Raw genomic sequence first — 17228 nt, forward strand, 5'->3', positions numbered from 1 at the left:
GAAAAATATTAATTTTTTGCTGTTCGACGACGGCTGGGGCTCAATTACTGATCGAATGAAATATATAAAAACTCTAATTGTGGTCTTTTTTTTTAAATATGGATGCTAGTTAAAGCCGTCCAGAAGCAGTTGCCATGGTAATTGTAAATAAAAGAGCTTTTTATTAAACACGCCGATTCATATTCAATGTTGATGAGTAAATACTGACGGACCTCACAAGAAAAGGTAAATTAGACTAATTTGCATGCAATCTCATTGCTTTACAACTGTTATTGCATGTGAAATTCCGATATTTTTAAGCGTTTTGAAATGAAATGGCCTACCTGAAAAATCCCCCAGAAATAAAATCATCAGTATGAAATAAAATGTCATTGTCTTTGAGAGTGTTGAATAACAACAATATCTATTAATAAAGTTTTGCAGTTATATCAATTTTCTACAAAATGAAACTGAACTGTTGGGCTGTCTCAACACTCATCCATCTCAACACGTTCAGAGGTCTGGGCCATCTCAGCACATTGGGCCCACCCGGACCTCTAGGGCAGAGGCGGAGATAGACATGAAAGTCGGGGGCACGATGATGATGCCAGTTCATATATATATAAGCATATGCATTAGATCAGTTGCCTCCGCCTTCAAGGGGGTAGGGGGTTGCTCCCCCACAGATCTCCTCCCATGGGCAATGGGGGTGCTCTCACGATAATGAGATCTCTTCCAAGATTAAGCTTGTAAATTTGTGGGCATGCATGATGACAAAAAGCATGGAGACTAAAAAATTGGTATTTGTGCCTAAAATTTTCTTTTTGTTGATAGTTACTAAATTGCAGGATAAGAGCGGCACAAAATGTTTGAAATTTATAGCAGCATATTTTTTTCTGGCTCTTGGATTTTTGTGAAATTTGTCCATCCCTGGTGCTACTCTTTCTCCCCTCATAAAATATTTGTTTGTTTGTTATCAGCTCTGTTCATGTTCCACTTGAACCAGGGGGGGTGGGGGTGGCCAATCCATGTCACGCATGCCACCATGGTAAAAGAAGTGGCACACAAACACTTTTAAAAATTAAATAAATTCTATTCCGTTATTCAAACTAAAGCAATTTCCTTCAACTCTTTTCTGATGACCTTGTAGGCTGCCAAACCTATATTTAGTATGGTAATCACTCTTAAATTAACAACTATGGAATGACTTTCTATCCAATGCATTTCTGTTTGGCTTTTCATCTTTGGGAATAATTGCTGAATGCCCCATGTGCAGGGCGCTTATGCAGGATTGACCTTTGGAGGGGTTACAAAAGGCTTAAGGGGGAACAAAAATTAACTTCCAGAGAAATTTTGAGTAACTGCCCTTGAAAAAGCATTTAAATTAACAGAAATTGTGGTTGACATAGCATATAAAAGGGTTTTTTTTAATTTTAATTTTTCTTCCTAATTTTTGATCGGCTTGGAGGAGGGCACAGGCTTACCTGCCCCTCCCTGCATATGCCTCTGCTCATTTGTAGAAGATTCATTACCATCCACATGGGAGAGGCCATGCATTGTTCATCCATAAACTCTGGGTTGAGACTAAGTGCTGTTACAACATTTACTGGGGGGGGGGGGGGCAAGCACTCTGAGGTTCAGGTGTCTATATGCAACATGATGCAAGTAATATGAACTTTTCTACTTATATACGTGCTTCCACAATCTGCATTGTGATGACTCAAAAATTAAACAATTTAGAACTCAAAAGAGTGACAAACTGAAATTTTTTTAAGAAAATGAGGACAGCTGAACAACATTTTTCAAGAACGAAAAAAATGCCTGTGTCCCATAAAAGTGATATGTATGGTTTATGCCTTTAAAATTGGTAGAGTGGTATGCGCATCAAAAATAATCTTAATTTCGGCACAGCTTGGAAAAAGGTTGGCCACTCCTGGCTTAAGCCATCCATCTTGACTGAAAAACTGAAATAATTTCTGTTCATATATTTCCCATTTATTATTTTCTTTGCTTCAAAAATTCATCATGTAAAGCTGCATCACCCTGAATCTGATGTGATATCTTTGATCTCAACAGTGAGAGAAAGAATAATGTTGGAGGTTCGAGAAATAATTCAACTGCTCTCTACTGGTGCACCTTTGCTGAGCACCATAATTATGTCAGACTATTATATCATTTGTCCCACCAAACACGAAGGAAACTTGGTTGTGTGGCTCATAAATAAACCAGACATGTCTGAGGTAACTTCATTTATTGACATAATTATATTCTTCTATTCTTCATTCTGCATTTGTTGTTTTGTTATCAGTTGTAGTGAGTGGATCAAACATTTTGTGCAATTTTCAGCTAATTTAAAGCTGAATGTGATATACAAAAATTAGTTTAAAAAAATTAAACTATTTAATTAAGAAATTTTCTATTTTGAGAAAGTAAAATTGATAAATACAGTGAAACCTGTGCATAACGATACTGTCTATAATGATAAAACCTGCCTATAACAATATTTTCTTTGATCCCAGCGGAATTCTTATTGAATAGGAAATAACACAAGTGTTCAAACTGTTAACAATGATAACTTGTGTATAACAATATTTTTTCTAGGTCCCTACAGTATCATTATAGATAGGTTTCACTGTACAAGATGATTTTAATTCATTTGTACTCTTTGCATCTTTAGCAATGGTTTGCTATCATGTCTGGGATTGTATTGACAATTACTTCATGATTTACCTATATTTTCAACTATTATTTGACTCCAGAAATCTAAACACACATGCACAGAATATTAAAAATATACAGATTAGTAAAAATATTATCCCAATGTTTTCTTTTATCATCAAGATATTTCATGCAGACATGGAGAATTTGGACTAGCATGCATTCATCCAAATATGAGCAGTGTGCCTATTAAACACCCTTGTGTATAAAGAATTTTCAAAAATAATTACTGTTTTCAAGTGCCATACTTGCTAAAATGAGGTACCCTCTATCTCCTTCATACTTCACTTTTGTATATTCCCTGATGAAAAAGGGTTCATTTTAGCAAACCCTACTACCTCTAAAAGTTTGTACCATGAGTTCAGAATCACAGTGTGCAGTTGAATGGAAATTGAAATTTCTTTTTCTATATTCATGGAGTTTTCATTTTATATATATAGTTGCTTACAGCTGTTATTTTATGTTTCTCAATATATTTAAGTTGAATTTCTTTTGATTTCTTATGTAATTAGCCTGCAGTGTTATCTGGTCATCATTTTCCGGTCAGTGCGATGGCAATCTCAACCGCGCCAGGGGACTACCTTTGTTCTTGTTCTTCTGATCACATCATATTCTGGAACTTGGCTGAAATAGATGGTACAATAATTCTTTTGTACACTTTGTATATGCATTTGTGTTTTTTAATTTTTATTTCCTACTGCATTAAAAATTGTTAGAATAAAAAACTAATTTAAAAATTTTCTAATTTCCTACATCTGTGCAATGAAACTGTTCTATTAATTATGTCTTATGGCCTTATACTAATTGATTAATCTATTTCAACACAATTTTTTTTTCATTCATTTATCTCTTTCGACTCATTTGTGAAGCTTTATTTTTCTAGGCCATTCCTGCAGAGGAAAAATTTTACTTTCTAGTGCTAAGGAGCCTTTCAGCTGCAGCTTCAGCAATGATAACTCTAACCTTTTTATTGGGTGTGGTTGTGAAGTTATTGTCTTCATGTTGCCAGTGAGATCTCTCTTGTTGTTTTTTTCAAATTTCATGAAGTATATAATCGTAAATTATATAAATGTTTGATTTTTTCAAAATGTGTAAGGTGTTTTAGCATGAATTCTTATTTTGTTGCTCTAAAACAAATTTTATGAAGCATTTTGAACTGATGATAATATTCATTTGGCTTAAAAAACAGTCTTACAGGTGCTCTTTGCTTCTGAAGAATTCTCATAATATCATCCATATGAAATGTTATGATGCTTCTTCCATTATTACCTGTGATGACCGCTCTTGTTGCAAGGTTAGGAAACCGACATCAGTTTTTTTTTCCTTGTCCAATCTCACTTATACATACTATTCTCAAAAACTATTCACGCTTACAGCATGGTTTTTTAAAAAAAATCAAATTTCATCTGTGTATTGGATTTCCAAAGCTTAATCAAATTATTGGATTAACCAAATCATGTTATCATGTTAAGAAGTTGTTCAACTAGTATCATCTTCTAGTAGGCCTTATATTATTACTATCCGTATGAAATCACATTAATTTTCATGCAAATTGTTTCTCTAATTATCAAATGATTTTGTTTCAGGTGTGGGACATAATTAGTAGCCAAACAGTTAAAGTTGCTGTGATTTCTCTAGGTGAGGTTCAGCAGACATGATTCAAGTAATTTCTAATATTTTCAGTATCAAAAGAGTAAATTGATATTATAAGAAGTTACTTGATCTAGTGATATAATATTGAGTTAGTAGTATGTTTTCACAATCTTTAATTACTATTATTATTTTTAAGTTAATCTCAGAAGGAATTAGGCAACACAAATAGGACAAAAATCTGTTATTAAAAATATATTTTAATGTTAGAATATGAATGTATTTCGCCTTTTGTGTGTGTGCAAGTGATGACTTGTTTGGATCCTTTCATTGCACCAAAAAAGAAATATTGTGCCTTAAAAAAATATTGCACACCAATTTTATTATTTGTGTTGTGAATGCACTGAAGTAAATTAAGTCACAGAAATTTGTACAAATACACAATTCTACCTTTTCTGAAATTGACATTACATCATATAAGTATCACCTATTTGAATGCAGTTATTTAAATCTTTGTCAATTTCGTTTCAGGTTCGGTATCCTCAATTTGTGTGGATACTTCAGGTGAACTGATCGCTGCTGGTACAGAAAATGGTGATTTCCTGATTTATGGTAAAAAGTTGAACCTTATACGGCAGAAAAAGATCTGGGAAATTCTTCATTCATTTGGATATTTAGGTGTGCGATAGATGTTTCTTCTAATTTTATATGAAAATTTGTGTTTGCCTTATCCGTGAATCCCAAACAATTGTTCATATTTGTGGTCACAAAATTTTAATCTGTACTAAGCGAGCTAAGAGTTTTCCACTCGTTTTCTCTCTACTGCTACATCATATATCAATTCATTCAAAATCAAATTTACTTTTAGTTCAATTTGTGTAATTAAAATTATTTTAAGTTGCGAGGAATAATTTCAAAGGCTAAACTGAAATTTAGAACTGTTGGGATGAGGAAAAGTTCAGATTAATAAACTATTTAAATTCAGGATGTATAGGAGTCCAATAGTTATAACATTTCTATAGTATTAGAACAATATAATTTAAATGTTTTTTGTAGATAAAACCTAAGAGTAAAGGCAAGAAGTTTTATTTTGCCTGATCATGCCTAATTCTGATTTTATGCATGCGAATTATGTTGAAATATTTCCTTTTTTTTAGTCAACAAAACTTATCATATTCGATATAATGTATAACTATGCTAAGCATTGCCCTAAAAATTTAAAATTTAAATAAATGTATTTTCAGGAGTTGGGATTGATCCTGAAACTGACATCACTCCAGTATTTGAGCTGCACTTGTTCAAAGCGCCTTCAAAAATGTCAGACATAGATATGTAAGATTTGCATATAATTTCATTTTCCATTGTTGACATCAAATATGTTTACATGTGCTCACTTTATTTAGAAATATTTGTCACGATCATGATGCAGTTTTTTTTTTCATAGAATTTTATGAAAAACATTGAAAAACTGATCTCCCTCTTGTATACTTCAATTAATGCATCCTGTAACATGGTTTTTAGCATTGTAAGTCACAGAATTTCCATAATTCTAATAAAACACAATTTTATACTCATTTCAATCATAAATGTATGTCATAGCCCATATGCTTCAAATCTGAAATAAAGATTGTTTCCAATAGTGTGTTTCATGCAGATACTGTATTGCTTGCATTATAATAAGTACTAAGTGTAGGTTAAGTATGCTTTTTCTGTGTATGACGTTTTGCATTTTAAAAATCAATCATTTTAAAGTTCGTTTGTTCTCCTGCTCTTTTTTTGCTGCTGAGTAATACATAAAATGATGCCTCCTCTGCATTAAATATTGCAGCTAATTACATCTTCTCGGTCTTCAGTAGCTGATTGTTTTGTTTTTAGATTTATTATATTTTTCTTCTTCTTCTGAAACCACTTAATTTGTTTTTTTTTTAGGCATATTCCAGAAACTTCATGTTTGCTGGTTTTAATGAGCAGTTACCTTTTTGTTTATGACATCAACAGGGATTCTGTTTTGCATTTTTGGGATATCATGGGTATATTTTAACTGTTTTTATACACTTTCTCAATAGCTTCATGATATATGTGCATGATGTTTTATATTAAATCATATTTTAATATAAATTGATATTCTTTGCATAGAAACAAACACTATTAAATTGTAATTTCATGCTATCAATTTTTCAGCTTCCTTACATGTTATTGGTACATCTCAAATATCTCACAACAAATATATAACTTGCATTCGAATATTTAGTGATTTTGTTTTTTTTTTAACTTATCACTAAAGCTCTGATTTCTATGAACTATATATCTTAAAAAATATGCAAGCATTTATGACTTATAAGACATAAAATATGAGCTTAAAATGCAAAAATATGAAATCTTCCCATTATTTCACCTTTTTTTTCAGTTATTGCTTCTTACGTTAAAAAATTCATCAATTCACCTTTTTAATTGAAATTTTCTCTAACTGATACCTGGTATGGTCACAATTAGGAGAGGACAGAGAGGTCTGGTGCTCCAGATGCTGGACCAGCAAGAATGTCAAGTTTGTTTTTTGTTTGTTCAAAACTAGTAGGAGAGGGAGGGGTTCTTCAAAATGGGTACTTGCTCTGTCTTAATTTCTGTTTTTGGTTGATACCCGAATTGTAGGATCTGTTTCAAGACTTTTTAATGAGCAGATCGACTCACGTTTGCGCCTGAAGCTGGAAAACGATAGAAAGCCAACTACCTTAATGCCACCAGTGATATTCGAACCCAGATCCTCATGATGTGAATCTCTCAAGATACCCACATGACCACACAGGGGCTACCATCGGTGCTGAAAATATTCTCTCCAAAAAGTCATGGAAATAAACTCCTTAACATTTTACTCTGAGCACTCAAATTTAGGCAGGGCCAAATTTTCGATGATAAATGACAAAAAAAAATTATCTATTACTTGAAAATTCTGAAAATATGACCAATAACTCGAAAATGACCAAAATATGATGTGTCATAAAAAATATGGCACATCATGAAAAACTGTGCTTTACTTATCACATTATTAAATTGTTTGTTAATGTTGTTATGTTGTGTACATGTGTTACTGAAAATATCATGAATTTCTTTCCCAGTTCTTAGTTTTAAGTACTGTATATATCATGGAATACTTAATCATAAATGTGTATTTTCTATTTGTCAGTCTCATATGTTTTTGCAATTTTAATGACTTAGATAGTTAATTTTGCTTATTTCTCTTTAAATTCATTAATATTGTTGTTCTTATTAATACTGTTTTTTTCATATATTTAATTTTTTTTATGTACATAGGTAATTCTGAGGAGACACTTAGTCTTGGTTTAATCCGAGGGGCTGCTGTGACTGAAAAATCTGCGACAGAAGTAATTACTATATCAATATTACTTTTTCCATAGGGTACTTTACATTCTTTCTGTTCAAAATAGAGTTATAGTGAGGGAATAGTGAGGGTAACCATGAGTATATATAGTTCTGATGTTTGCTGGATCTCGTTTCTTCATGCATTTGGCTGATTATTTTTTTTCTGGGTTTGATTGTGTAGCTTGGTCATAATATTTGATATAAGAAAATAAGAAAAATTTGCAGTTCTATTTTCTAAATGCACTTGTTACATTATTATCATTTTCTGTTATCATGTTTTAGAAGAATTTGAAATATCACAATTTTTTTAGGTAATTCTGGTTAAATTGTTTTAAAATAAAATAAAAATTCCCATTAAATTGAAAGTTATGAAATTTGAAAGGCTATATATAATGCTCATAAATATTTTTTAAAAAATGGTATATTTTAGTAGAGTAGTTCCAGCAAGTATATTTAAAAAATGGTTTTTTTTTTAGTTTAACTGATAATATGACATGGATGTCGCTCTTCACTTGTTAATACAAGATATACGGAAGACTAAGTGTTGTGAAGATATTTATTATTTGAGATGTTAATTTTTTTTTAAGGAAGGAAAAACTCATCTCTGCCTCTACTGGGAGTCGAACCCGGGTCCCTCGATTGCCGGACGAGTGCTCTGACCACTAAGCTACAGAGGAGATAGAGATTTTCCTTCGCTAGAGCGTATATATGTGCCGAACGGAAACGTGCAATGGATGGTGAACCGATCAGCCAATAGCTCATGGACGACAAGCCACTAGATGGCTATATATATGACATGAATGTCGCTCTTCACTTGTTAATACAAGATATACGGAAAACTAGATGTTGTGAAGATATTTATTATTTGAGATGTTAATTTTTTTTTTTTAAGGAAGGAAAAAACATATATACGCTCTAGCGAAGGAAAATCTCTATCTCCTCTGTAGCTTAGTGGTCAGAGCACTCGTCCGGCAATCGAGGGACCCGGGTTCGACTCCCGGTAGAGGCAGAGATGAGTTTTTCCTTCCTTAAAAAAAAATTAACATCTCAAATAATAAATATCTTCACAATATCTAGTCTTCAGTATATCTTGTATTAACTGAATTATATTGCTCTGTAGATTTCTATAGCAGCTCTGCCTCTTTTGAGTAACACTGTTTCTCTAGTCAAGATGGTCGTGCAAACTCCACCCAATGAACAGCCAGTTTTGAACGACAATGCATCAGATGAGAGTAATGAAGACTTATCATTTTTATGCAGGTTTGTGAGAATTTATTTAATTTTCATTTCTTTGTTTCTGTAGTTGAATTTACTTATTCTTCAATGAAAAATATATAACTAAGATTATTGTTATGTAATCTAGCAATGGAGCAAGTGGGGCTTCAAATTTCGGGACTTGCAATTCCTCATTCGATTACCTTTGGACAGTACAATGCATATGTATGATACTGAGTTTTTCCTGCAGTTTGATGGTTTCTTAATTTAGCATTAGTTCAGTAGTGAATTAATGTTAAGATGCAAGACGTCATACACTCAAATTATACCTGTAAAAGCATGAATTGGAAAGAATTTTTGGACTTTAGTTAGATTTACCAATCTTTAGACTTATGCGGTATAGATTTACCAATCTTTAGACTTATGCAGTAGCATATGCAATCAAACTATATATGGTCATAGACTATACAGCTGTTTTTTCCTGCATGGAATACTGGTGGAAACCCCCAATTGAAAGGTACCATTTGTTTAGAAGAATTTTAGCACTGCCACAAGTTTGGAGCATGGGCGAAGATACGGGAGCGTGGAGGACATTGACCCCCCCAGCGTCAAAGGTGGAGTTGACTGATCTAATGTATATATGAATTGACATCATCATCATCGTGCACCCCAAATCAAATTGGGTTGACATTGAATCAGAATTTGACTGGGTTTATATAACTTTTATAAATTAATGCTGCACATATTTGTGTGCCTTTTAAATTTTATTTTATGTTTATTGAATTGATGATTAAGAATTTTTTTAGGAAAATGGAAGACACCAGTTTGTTGAAATGCAACATGAAGCCATCATCATCAGGGAAAGCAAAGAGTGGTGGTAGTGCAAAAAAAAGTAATACTTATAGCTATCATCATATTTTAAGTCTTCTCAAATCTATGTAGAATAAGTACCCATTCTTTAAGTTTTTAACGTGTGCATATACTGCATGAGTGCACAAACTCTGGCCCACAGGTCAATTGTCCCTTTCAAATATTTTATCTGGCCTGCAAAAGGATTCTAAAAATATTACCTTAAAATATGATACAAGACGGTGAGTTCCATGTGATTGTGTATGCAAATTGATAATAATTTTACAGAAAAGACCTCTGCAGTAATCAAATGAGTGACGTCTTCAGCGTTTTTGATTCATGTTTTGCCCTAGAAGAAGTAATTCAGCTCTTATACAGCCTGCAAGAATAATCCTGGTCCTCAAGTGGGAAAATTGGTGCACCCATGTCGATAACTGCATTATCTTATATATTTACTTCAGCCATCTTTTGTGTTATGATAAAAATTTTCGAAATGTTCAAATTTTTATAGGTAGCTCGAATCTGTTTCAACCACTGACATTTCATTCCAACATTAAATCCTCTGGATATGGAAAAACACACAGGTATTATAATAATATTCAATGCACTAAACTTATTAATGTCTATAAATTGGAGATTGTATTTGCATTTCTTTCTTGACTTAATTTCATAGATATTAAAAAAAAATTAAATGGCAATTAAATGTAATCAAAGGTAGGCTATCTACACTTACAATAAATGTCTTCTAACACTTATTTACTTTCACTACAGCTGCTTGTATATTATATCAACTTTTCTATCTTGAATATGATTTAGTAGTTATAATAATAATTATTATATTTATTTTTTAATTCAAAACTTATACTCAATCATATTCAAGTTATATAAGCCCTTTTTAATACTTACATCTAATTTAGAGAAGAAGGGGGTAAAAATAAGGATTGGACAAAGTCTCCAAAAATTTAAATAACCCATAAACTTAAAATTACACATGCCCGAATCAATATTTCATATTTTGTCATCGCATGTAGTTGAAGAAAATACATGTCTGGTATCATTCATTTCAAAATTTTTATATGCCCCTGGCATGTCAAGTAATTGATTTATTCAGCCATGGTAGAAATAAATATTTAAAAAATTTCTAGGACATATACATGCATCTGTTTTGCTTTAGAACAGAAATGTAAAAATGTATTGTTTCTAATAAAGCACTTCAATAAGAACTTGGAAGAATAAGAATAAGTATGGATTGATATTTGTATTTGAACTAATAATATTCAGTTTTGTTTTGCTCACTAGTTCACAAATGTTTAAGCCACCAAAGAGCGAAAGCCTGGAAGCTATCAATCCCACAAGCACACAGGTCAAAAACAAGCTCTCGTCGTGAGTCATTCAAGCTATAATTATTTTAATTTCTAACATGATTTAAAACATTGCAAACTTGTATAGATATTCTATATTTTCAATGAATATAAAATTTATATACATAGTTTTCAGTAGATTTTTGTTAGATACTTGCGTGAATCTGAGTTATTGTTCTTGAAGAAAAAAGTTCATTCCATTAAATTGTGTTTTAAGTGAGTTTTGTAACAGTGGATTTATACATAATATTGATTATTTGATTTTGTTGTATCAATTGTCATTTCTATAATTTTTTTAAGGTGATAAAGGCTGTATTATAAGTCCATTTTTTTTATTCATCATAATTGATTGTATATCATAAGAATAGTGCACATACTCATTTCTCCTGATTTGAAATGGTTTTGTAATTTATTTTGTAGTCCTTCTATAAGAACACTATGTTTTTTATCAACGTGGGTGAAACTTTGTAGTTGAAATTATATAATTAGATAGCTTTTAAGTATGAAGCCGCTGTGGTGGTCGAGTGGTTATAGTGACGGACTCGCGATGCGAGGATCCGGGTTCGAACCCCACAGTGGTGGTCGGCTGAAGTTGGTTTTCTGTGGTTCCCAACTTCAAGGCGCAAATGCGAGCCAATCTCCCCGTTAAAAAGTCTCGCCACAGAGAGCAACAGTCCCACAATGATAAATCATTCAATCATAACACTTCACTCATAGTTAGAAAAACTGGTGGCAGATGGCAGCACTACACATAACAAGCATTGCAGAGAAACAAAAAAAAAAGAAAAAAAAACTTCACGTCAGGTTTCACTACACATACGCGCACATTCCCTCATGTACCGATTCGTTGGGGGTTCCGCGGGAAGGGGGTGTGGGCGGGGTGCATGTGTGGTGTAGCAGTAGTAGGTATAGGACCTCCGAAAAATGGCTCGGGGATCCATGATGTTCTTAAGTCAGCCACCTCGTTGGGCAATTTGCCTGTTGTGGCGTTGTATTTATTTGTATAAAGTGTTTAAATTTATATGTTTTCTGATAAAAAAAAAGTTTTATTTTTCATAATTTTCAAGATGCAAGTCTGAGTCTGATGGAACATCATTGTTCAGCCAAGAACCTAATATTTCAAATGAACTCTCTCTGTTGAGCAACACAAGCATTTTGTTGACAAAATTCTCAAGTGAGTATCAAGTTTTTTTCCAAAATGTATTTATTATTGGATTCTATTTCCTTCATAATTTTGTGGTAAAAATTTCAGTAATAACTCAAACATTAACAATCAATCTGAATACTCATTTATAAATTCAAGACAATTTCAATCTGTATGCTATAGACAAAGACATGATTGCAAATAGATATATATCTTCATTTGTAAATGCAATATAACAAAATTTTTATTTATTTTTTGGCTCTCATTTATCATTACTTAGGTGATGGTCGTTATGCTTTATGTGCTGCAAATAGTGGTGTTGTGGAAGCCTTACAAGTCAATGACAAAAGTTTATGCTGCTACAAATCAATTAGTTGTATATAGTACTTATTATTAATTTCACTTTTTTAATCATCTACTAATTCTATTTCTCGTAGGAATATTGATTGAATCTCTTGGACAAAAAAGATTACATTTACGTTATTTTTATTTATATATGCTTTTCTTTTACTCACCATATTTTCCATTTTTGTGGATAGTTTTTTTATAAATTTGTAAGTGTGATTTTATTTCTTTTAAATGCAAGGTCATAAAGGCTCAATTTCCAGTATTAACTGGAGCCATTCCAAGCATTTATGGTTATCAAGTGCTCAAGATAGGAAAGCATCACTGTGGAGCATTAAAAGTCAGAAGCAAGATCCCATCCTTAGTTTCTTTCCCCCATCATCGACAAATGAAATTTCACAAAGAGCCATGAAAAACGTAAGATATTGTTTTTCCCCCATTGAAATTATGGTTATTTTCTATTGAAATAATTTAAGATCTTTTTGAGAGTACTGTTACCACTTATTTAACCATACATTCATGCACCTCGTATACATTCCTCTGCATATTTGCTTTTTCGAGAATTACCGAATGCTGAAGTAAAATTTTGTATTAATTTTTATGATTTTTGTGCAGTTTTTAAAAAGAAAATTTCTAATTCTTTTTTTATGAATCATTGCGGATAATTAGGTTTTGAATGAGAAGAATATATTTTATGGTGAATAGCTCTAAAGAAAACTACTGTTTTTTCAATGTTAATTATTTATAATTGGTTATAATCATTCTATTATACTTTATGGTACAACATAATTTATATTAATTATAATTTGATGCAAATTATATCTCTTCAGCGCCAAGGTATTGAAGTAATAAATCAGTTTTAATCATAAAAATTGTTGAAACTCATGTTCTGTAGATGTAACAGTTATTAGTTAGTAATTAGTAATCATGATGCATGGTATTATTTAATACAAATATCATTCAATTTATCCAGAAACAATACTTTCATTGTGTTTTCAGATTGAAATAAATTTGAATTTTTCAAGTATTCATTAATTCATTTCCATTTTTTTTTAGGCTGAACAAACAAGATTCAGTGGTGATGTTGTGCAGATCCAGTTCTACTACCTTGATCAATTTGTTGTGCTCTGCTCAAAAAATCTTATGTACCTCTACAGCTACCAGATTGGTCAAAAAACTTCTGGTATTGGCAGGTATAATAATTTACTATCCTCTTTTCTATTTATGCTAATTTTTCTTGTGACTTTGTTTGCTATTTTTTCATAACTCTGATATTATTATAAAAAAAACATTCAATGTGTTTATTTACAAATAAAGTTAAGAGCTTTTCAATGACCAAGTTTTAGTTCTTTCTACGGATTAGGTGTATATGTACTTATGGTACAGTATGACAATTTAATCACACACATTATTCTGTGTGTTGCATTATTATTGTTTGCATAGGGATACACTCTTTCCCATGCAAAGTGCTATCCATCTGCATCACTCATAAGCCTTTACTTTTTTTATCTTTCTTTCATGTGTATTTCTTCAATCTGAAAATATTCTGTAGAATAGACAAAAGATGAAATAAATTTTATCCTAACTGTGTATGAAATCAGATAAGAAATATTGTATAACCTCTTGCTTCTATGTTATCTACGTTTTAGGCCCATTAATACCAGTAGTTGTGAGATTGTTGCCACTTTACCCATGGATTACAAGCAAATAACTGCAATGTCTGCAGTTAATCAGTACTTCTCCAATATCCTTTTTCTCTTTTTCTTTATCTCTTACATTATTCACAAGAAACTCATTCAAAGGAATTTATAGCTGAATTGCAAATGCAATAGCATGTGTATGAAGAGAATTTCTTTTCCATATAATATACAATACAGTATTTACCTGATCTCTCTGCTTACCATATTTACCTAATTTTCATACAACATTCTTTTTCTCCATTCTTTGCAATGATAAATATATATCACCAGTCTTTTGGATTATCAGACGTATGGATAATACCCATCCAAATATGTTACATGCGATCAGTATCATAATTACCGTTTTTCTTCTCATGTAAGATGACTCTCTTATTTTAAAGATGAAGATTCACTGTAAAAATCTTTTTCTAAAGTCAGGTTAATACAATAATTACCTAATCCCCATATAATTATATAGTAAATTACATTTTATAATTTATTTATTTATGCAGGGTTAGCATAAATGAATGACCTAATTTTAAAAATGTATATTTTACTGAAAGAACTTATACAGAACTATTACACATAATGTAATATCAGTGATACATAAAAATAAAGAAAAACACTCCGAGTTTTTTTACTGCTACAAATGTTTAGATGTGTGAACCTTTCGTAACATTACAAACATCTAATCTGTAGTCAAGTTCATTCCACACAAGTCGATCCGTTAGATTGGAGCAAATGCAACCAATCAATTTATTAGTTGCATTTTTCAAGTTTTATAAATGAACTTTTATGGAACTTTTATAGTGTAATCCCGACTTTAGTTATTTTGTGTAAAAATATTTATGGCATGCATTTGTTTGTTTATTTTTTCCACATGATACTTCTGCTTAGTGTTAAGAAGAACCAATATTATCTTTGACTTGATAACAGGTCTTGTGATTTGTGCCGGTTCATCAAAATGTCTTGATGCCATTGACATGAACAAAGCAAAATCAGTGTGGCATGTTGAGACTGCAGCTTCCAAACCAATTTATCTAGTGGGACTTAATGAAGTAAATTTTCTACTCTTTTATCCACTACTGATATTTTAAACTTTTACAGTGATATGACAAACATCTAGTCTGCAATCAAGCTCGTTCCACACATTTTGCAGTTTTACATGGTCAAAGGTTCTTAATGCAGCACTGATGCGTTCTTTAGGTTCTTTGCTTATAAACCACCATTGCCAAAAACACTTAACTTAAAGAAGGCATCAGAACCATTTACAGTTGAGAAACAAAAAAATTGAGAACCTTAATTTTTTTGTTTACTCTTAATTTTTACAATTTTCTGTAATAATGAATTTAATCTCTACAATCGAAATATATTTGAATATTTATCTTTTGTGTACAATAAGAGATAAATCATATTGAGTATGCATGAGAAAACAATCCATCAAAAATTACCATCTCTCTCTATTTGTGTTTGGAAAACTGGAGTCTTATACCTGGATTACCTTTAAGTTAATTTCTGAGATTCCTTTTATTGGTCATAATGATTTTTTTCTTTTTGTTTTCAGGGTTCATCTTGGTATCAGCAGTCATCATGCATGTATAACATATTTCTAACTACTGCACTTGGAGATGGCATCACATTATGGGATCTAAGAGAAAAACGGTAATTACTGTTTCTCTCACTTTGTTTCATTATAGGTATTTAATTAACTAAAAAGGGAGAGGGGCTTTTCATTTTGAATTCAATTTAACAAAACGTCAAGAGTTATCATAAAAGAGAGAATTCTAGTACATGAAAACTAGTATCTAAAGAATTAAGTCAGACTAAAAGCTCTAAATGGGTATCAAGTTTTGCCTACATCATTACATTAAAAATCAAATTTTATATATTTTGTGCTCTCCATTCTCCATACATACAGAAGTTAGCCATCAAAATAGGAATAACATCTAAGAAGCTATCCATTCAATCCTATGTATTTTTTCATTGTGAATGTTTAGAAAAATAATGTATTATACTGCCAAAATTTTTCTTTTTCATCAGATCAATTTTGAACTACAATGAGCACAAATGCCGATCTGTTCACTGTGAAGCTTCATTTTCTTCTTGTGGAAAGTTTATAGTCACTGGTAGTGAAGATAAATCTGTAAGTTACATTTTACTCTAAATTTCCTATATAAGTTATTTCTTCCTTTCTGTATGACATGAATTTTCATATATTTTATGCTATGCAGTTTTTAATATAATTTTTTTTTTCCGTTTTGAAGGTGTATGTTTATGATTTGAGGTCATTATCGAGTCTTTATAAGATACCAATACCATCTGACATTGTGACAAGTGCATCAATATCTCCTTCAAATAAACAAGTAATGCCAATTTTTATTCAAGTTTTATTTCCTTTTATTTATTAACTTATTTTTATTATGTGCCTTTTTAAGATCCATATCAGAGCTTAACTTATGTAATATTTTTCTAGATAAAATATTATGTACATATTGTGCGGTAATTACTGAGGTAATTACTATTATAATTTAATACTACTTTAACGCTATAGTAATACTATATTCAATATTTGTTTTTACAGCTTCTGGTATCGTCATTAGATGGCCGCTTGTTTTTATTCAGCAACTGATTGTTGATGTGAAATGACTCTTCTTTTATATAACACAAGGTCGTCTTTTAAAAGCTATGCTTTCCAAAGAGTGCAAATCATTCATTTCTTCTAAGTTAAATTTTTTTCTTGTTGTTTCTTTGTGAATATGCAAAGTTTCTTTTGTAAGTAAAGTTCATTCTCATCATTTCCTTAATGCTTGGGTGTTTTTATTTTTATGTTTATTGTGTGTTTTTATAACCTAACATTGCGAAAAATATATAATTATAATAATTTATGAATGCAAGTAACATCTTTAAGCTGTACCTTACCAGCTTATTAAGGCACTGATGTGAATGGGCATTTTATTAGGTAAGAAAAAT

At 31.4% G+C, this 17228-nt stretch overlaps 1 protein-coding gene across 1 annotated transcript; it reads left to right on the top strand.

Moving 5' to 3' along the window:
• The first annotated feature begins 136 nt into the window (after nucleotides 1-136).
• On the top strand, nucleotides 137-16385 carry LOC149082979 (WD repeat-containing protein 27-like). The gene is made up of 20 exons (XM_089236024.1): nucleotides 137-225; nucleotides 2056-2219; nucleotides 3210-3333; nucleotides 3581-3705; nucleotides 3887-3991; nucleotides 4284-4335; nucleotides 4819-4965; nucleotides 5532-5619; nucleotides 6217-6317; nucleotides 7597-7667; nucleotides 8786-8925; nucleotides 9687-9772; nucleotides 10241-10313; nucleotides 11029-11112; nucleotides 12158-12264; nucleotides 12515-12610; nucleotides 12821-12996; nucleotides 13636-13772; nucleotides 15823-15920; nucleotides 16299-16385. Exons 2-19 carry the CDS (start codon nucleotides 2070-2072, stop codon nucleotides 15869-15871), a joined length of 1911 nt encoding a protein of 636 aa, XP_089092150.1. The 5' UTR covers nucleotides 137-225; nucleotides 2056-2069; the 3' UTR covers nucleotides 15872-15920; nucleotides 16299-16385.
• Nucleotides 16386-17228: the final 843 nt, after the last annotated feature.

Source organism: Pholcus phalangioides, unplaced genomic scaffold, assembly GCF_987345545.1.
Source record: "Pholcus phalangioides strain wild (caught in Gottingen) unplaced genomic scaffold, Ppha-v1.0 ptg000009l_1, whole genome shotgun sequence".
NCBI classification, from domain to species: Eukaryota; Metazoa; Arthropoda; class Arachnida; order Araneae; family Pholcidae; genus Pholcus; species Pholcus phalangioides.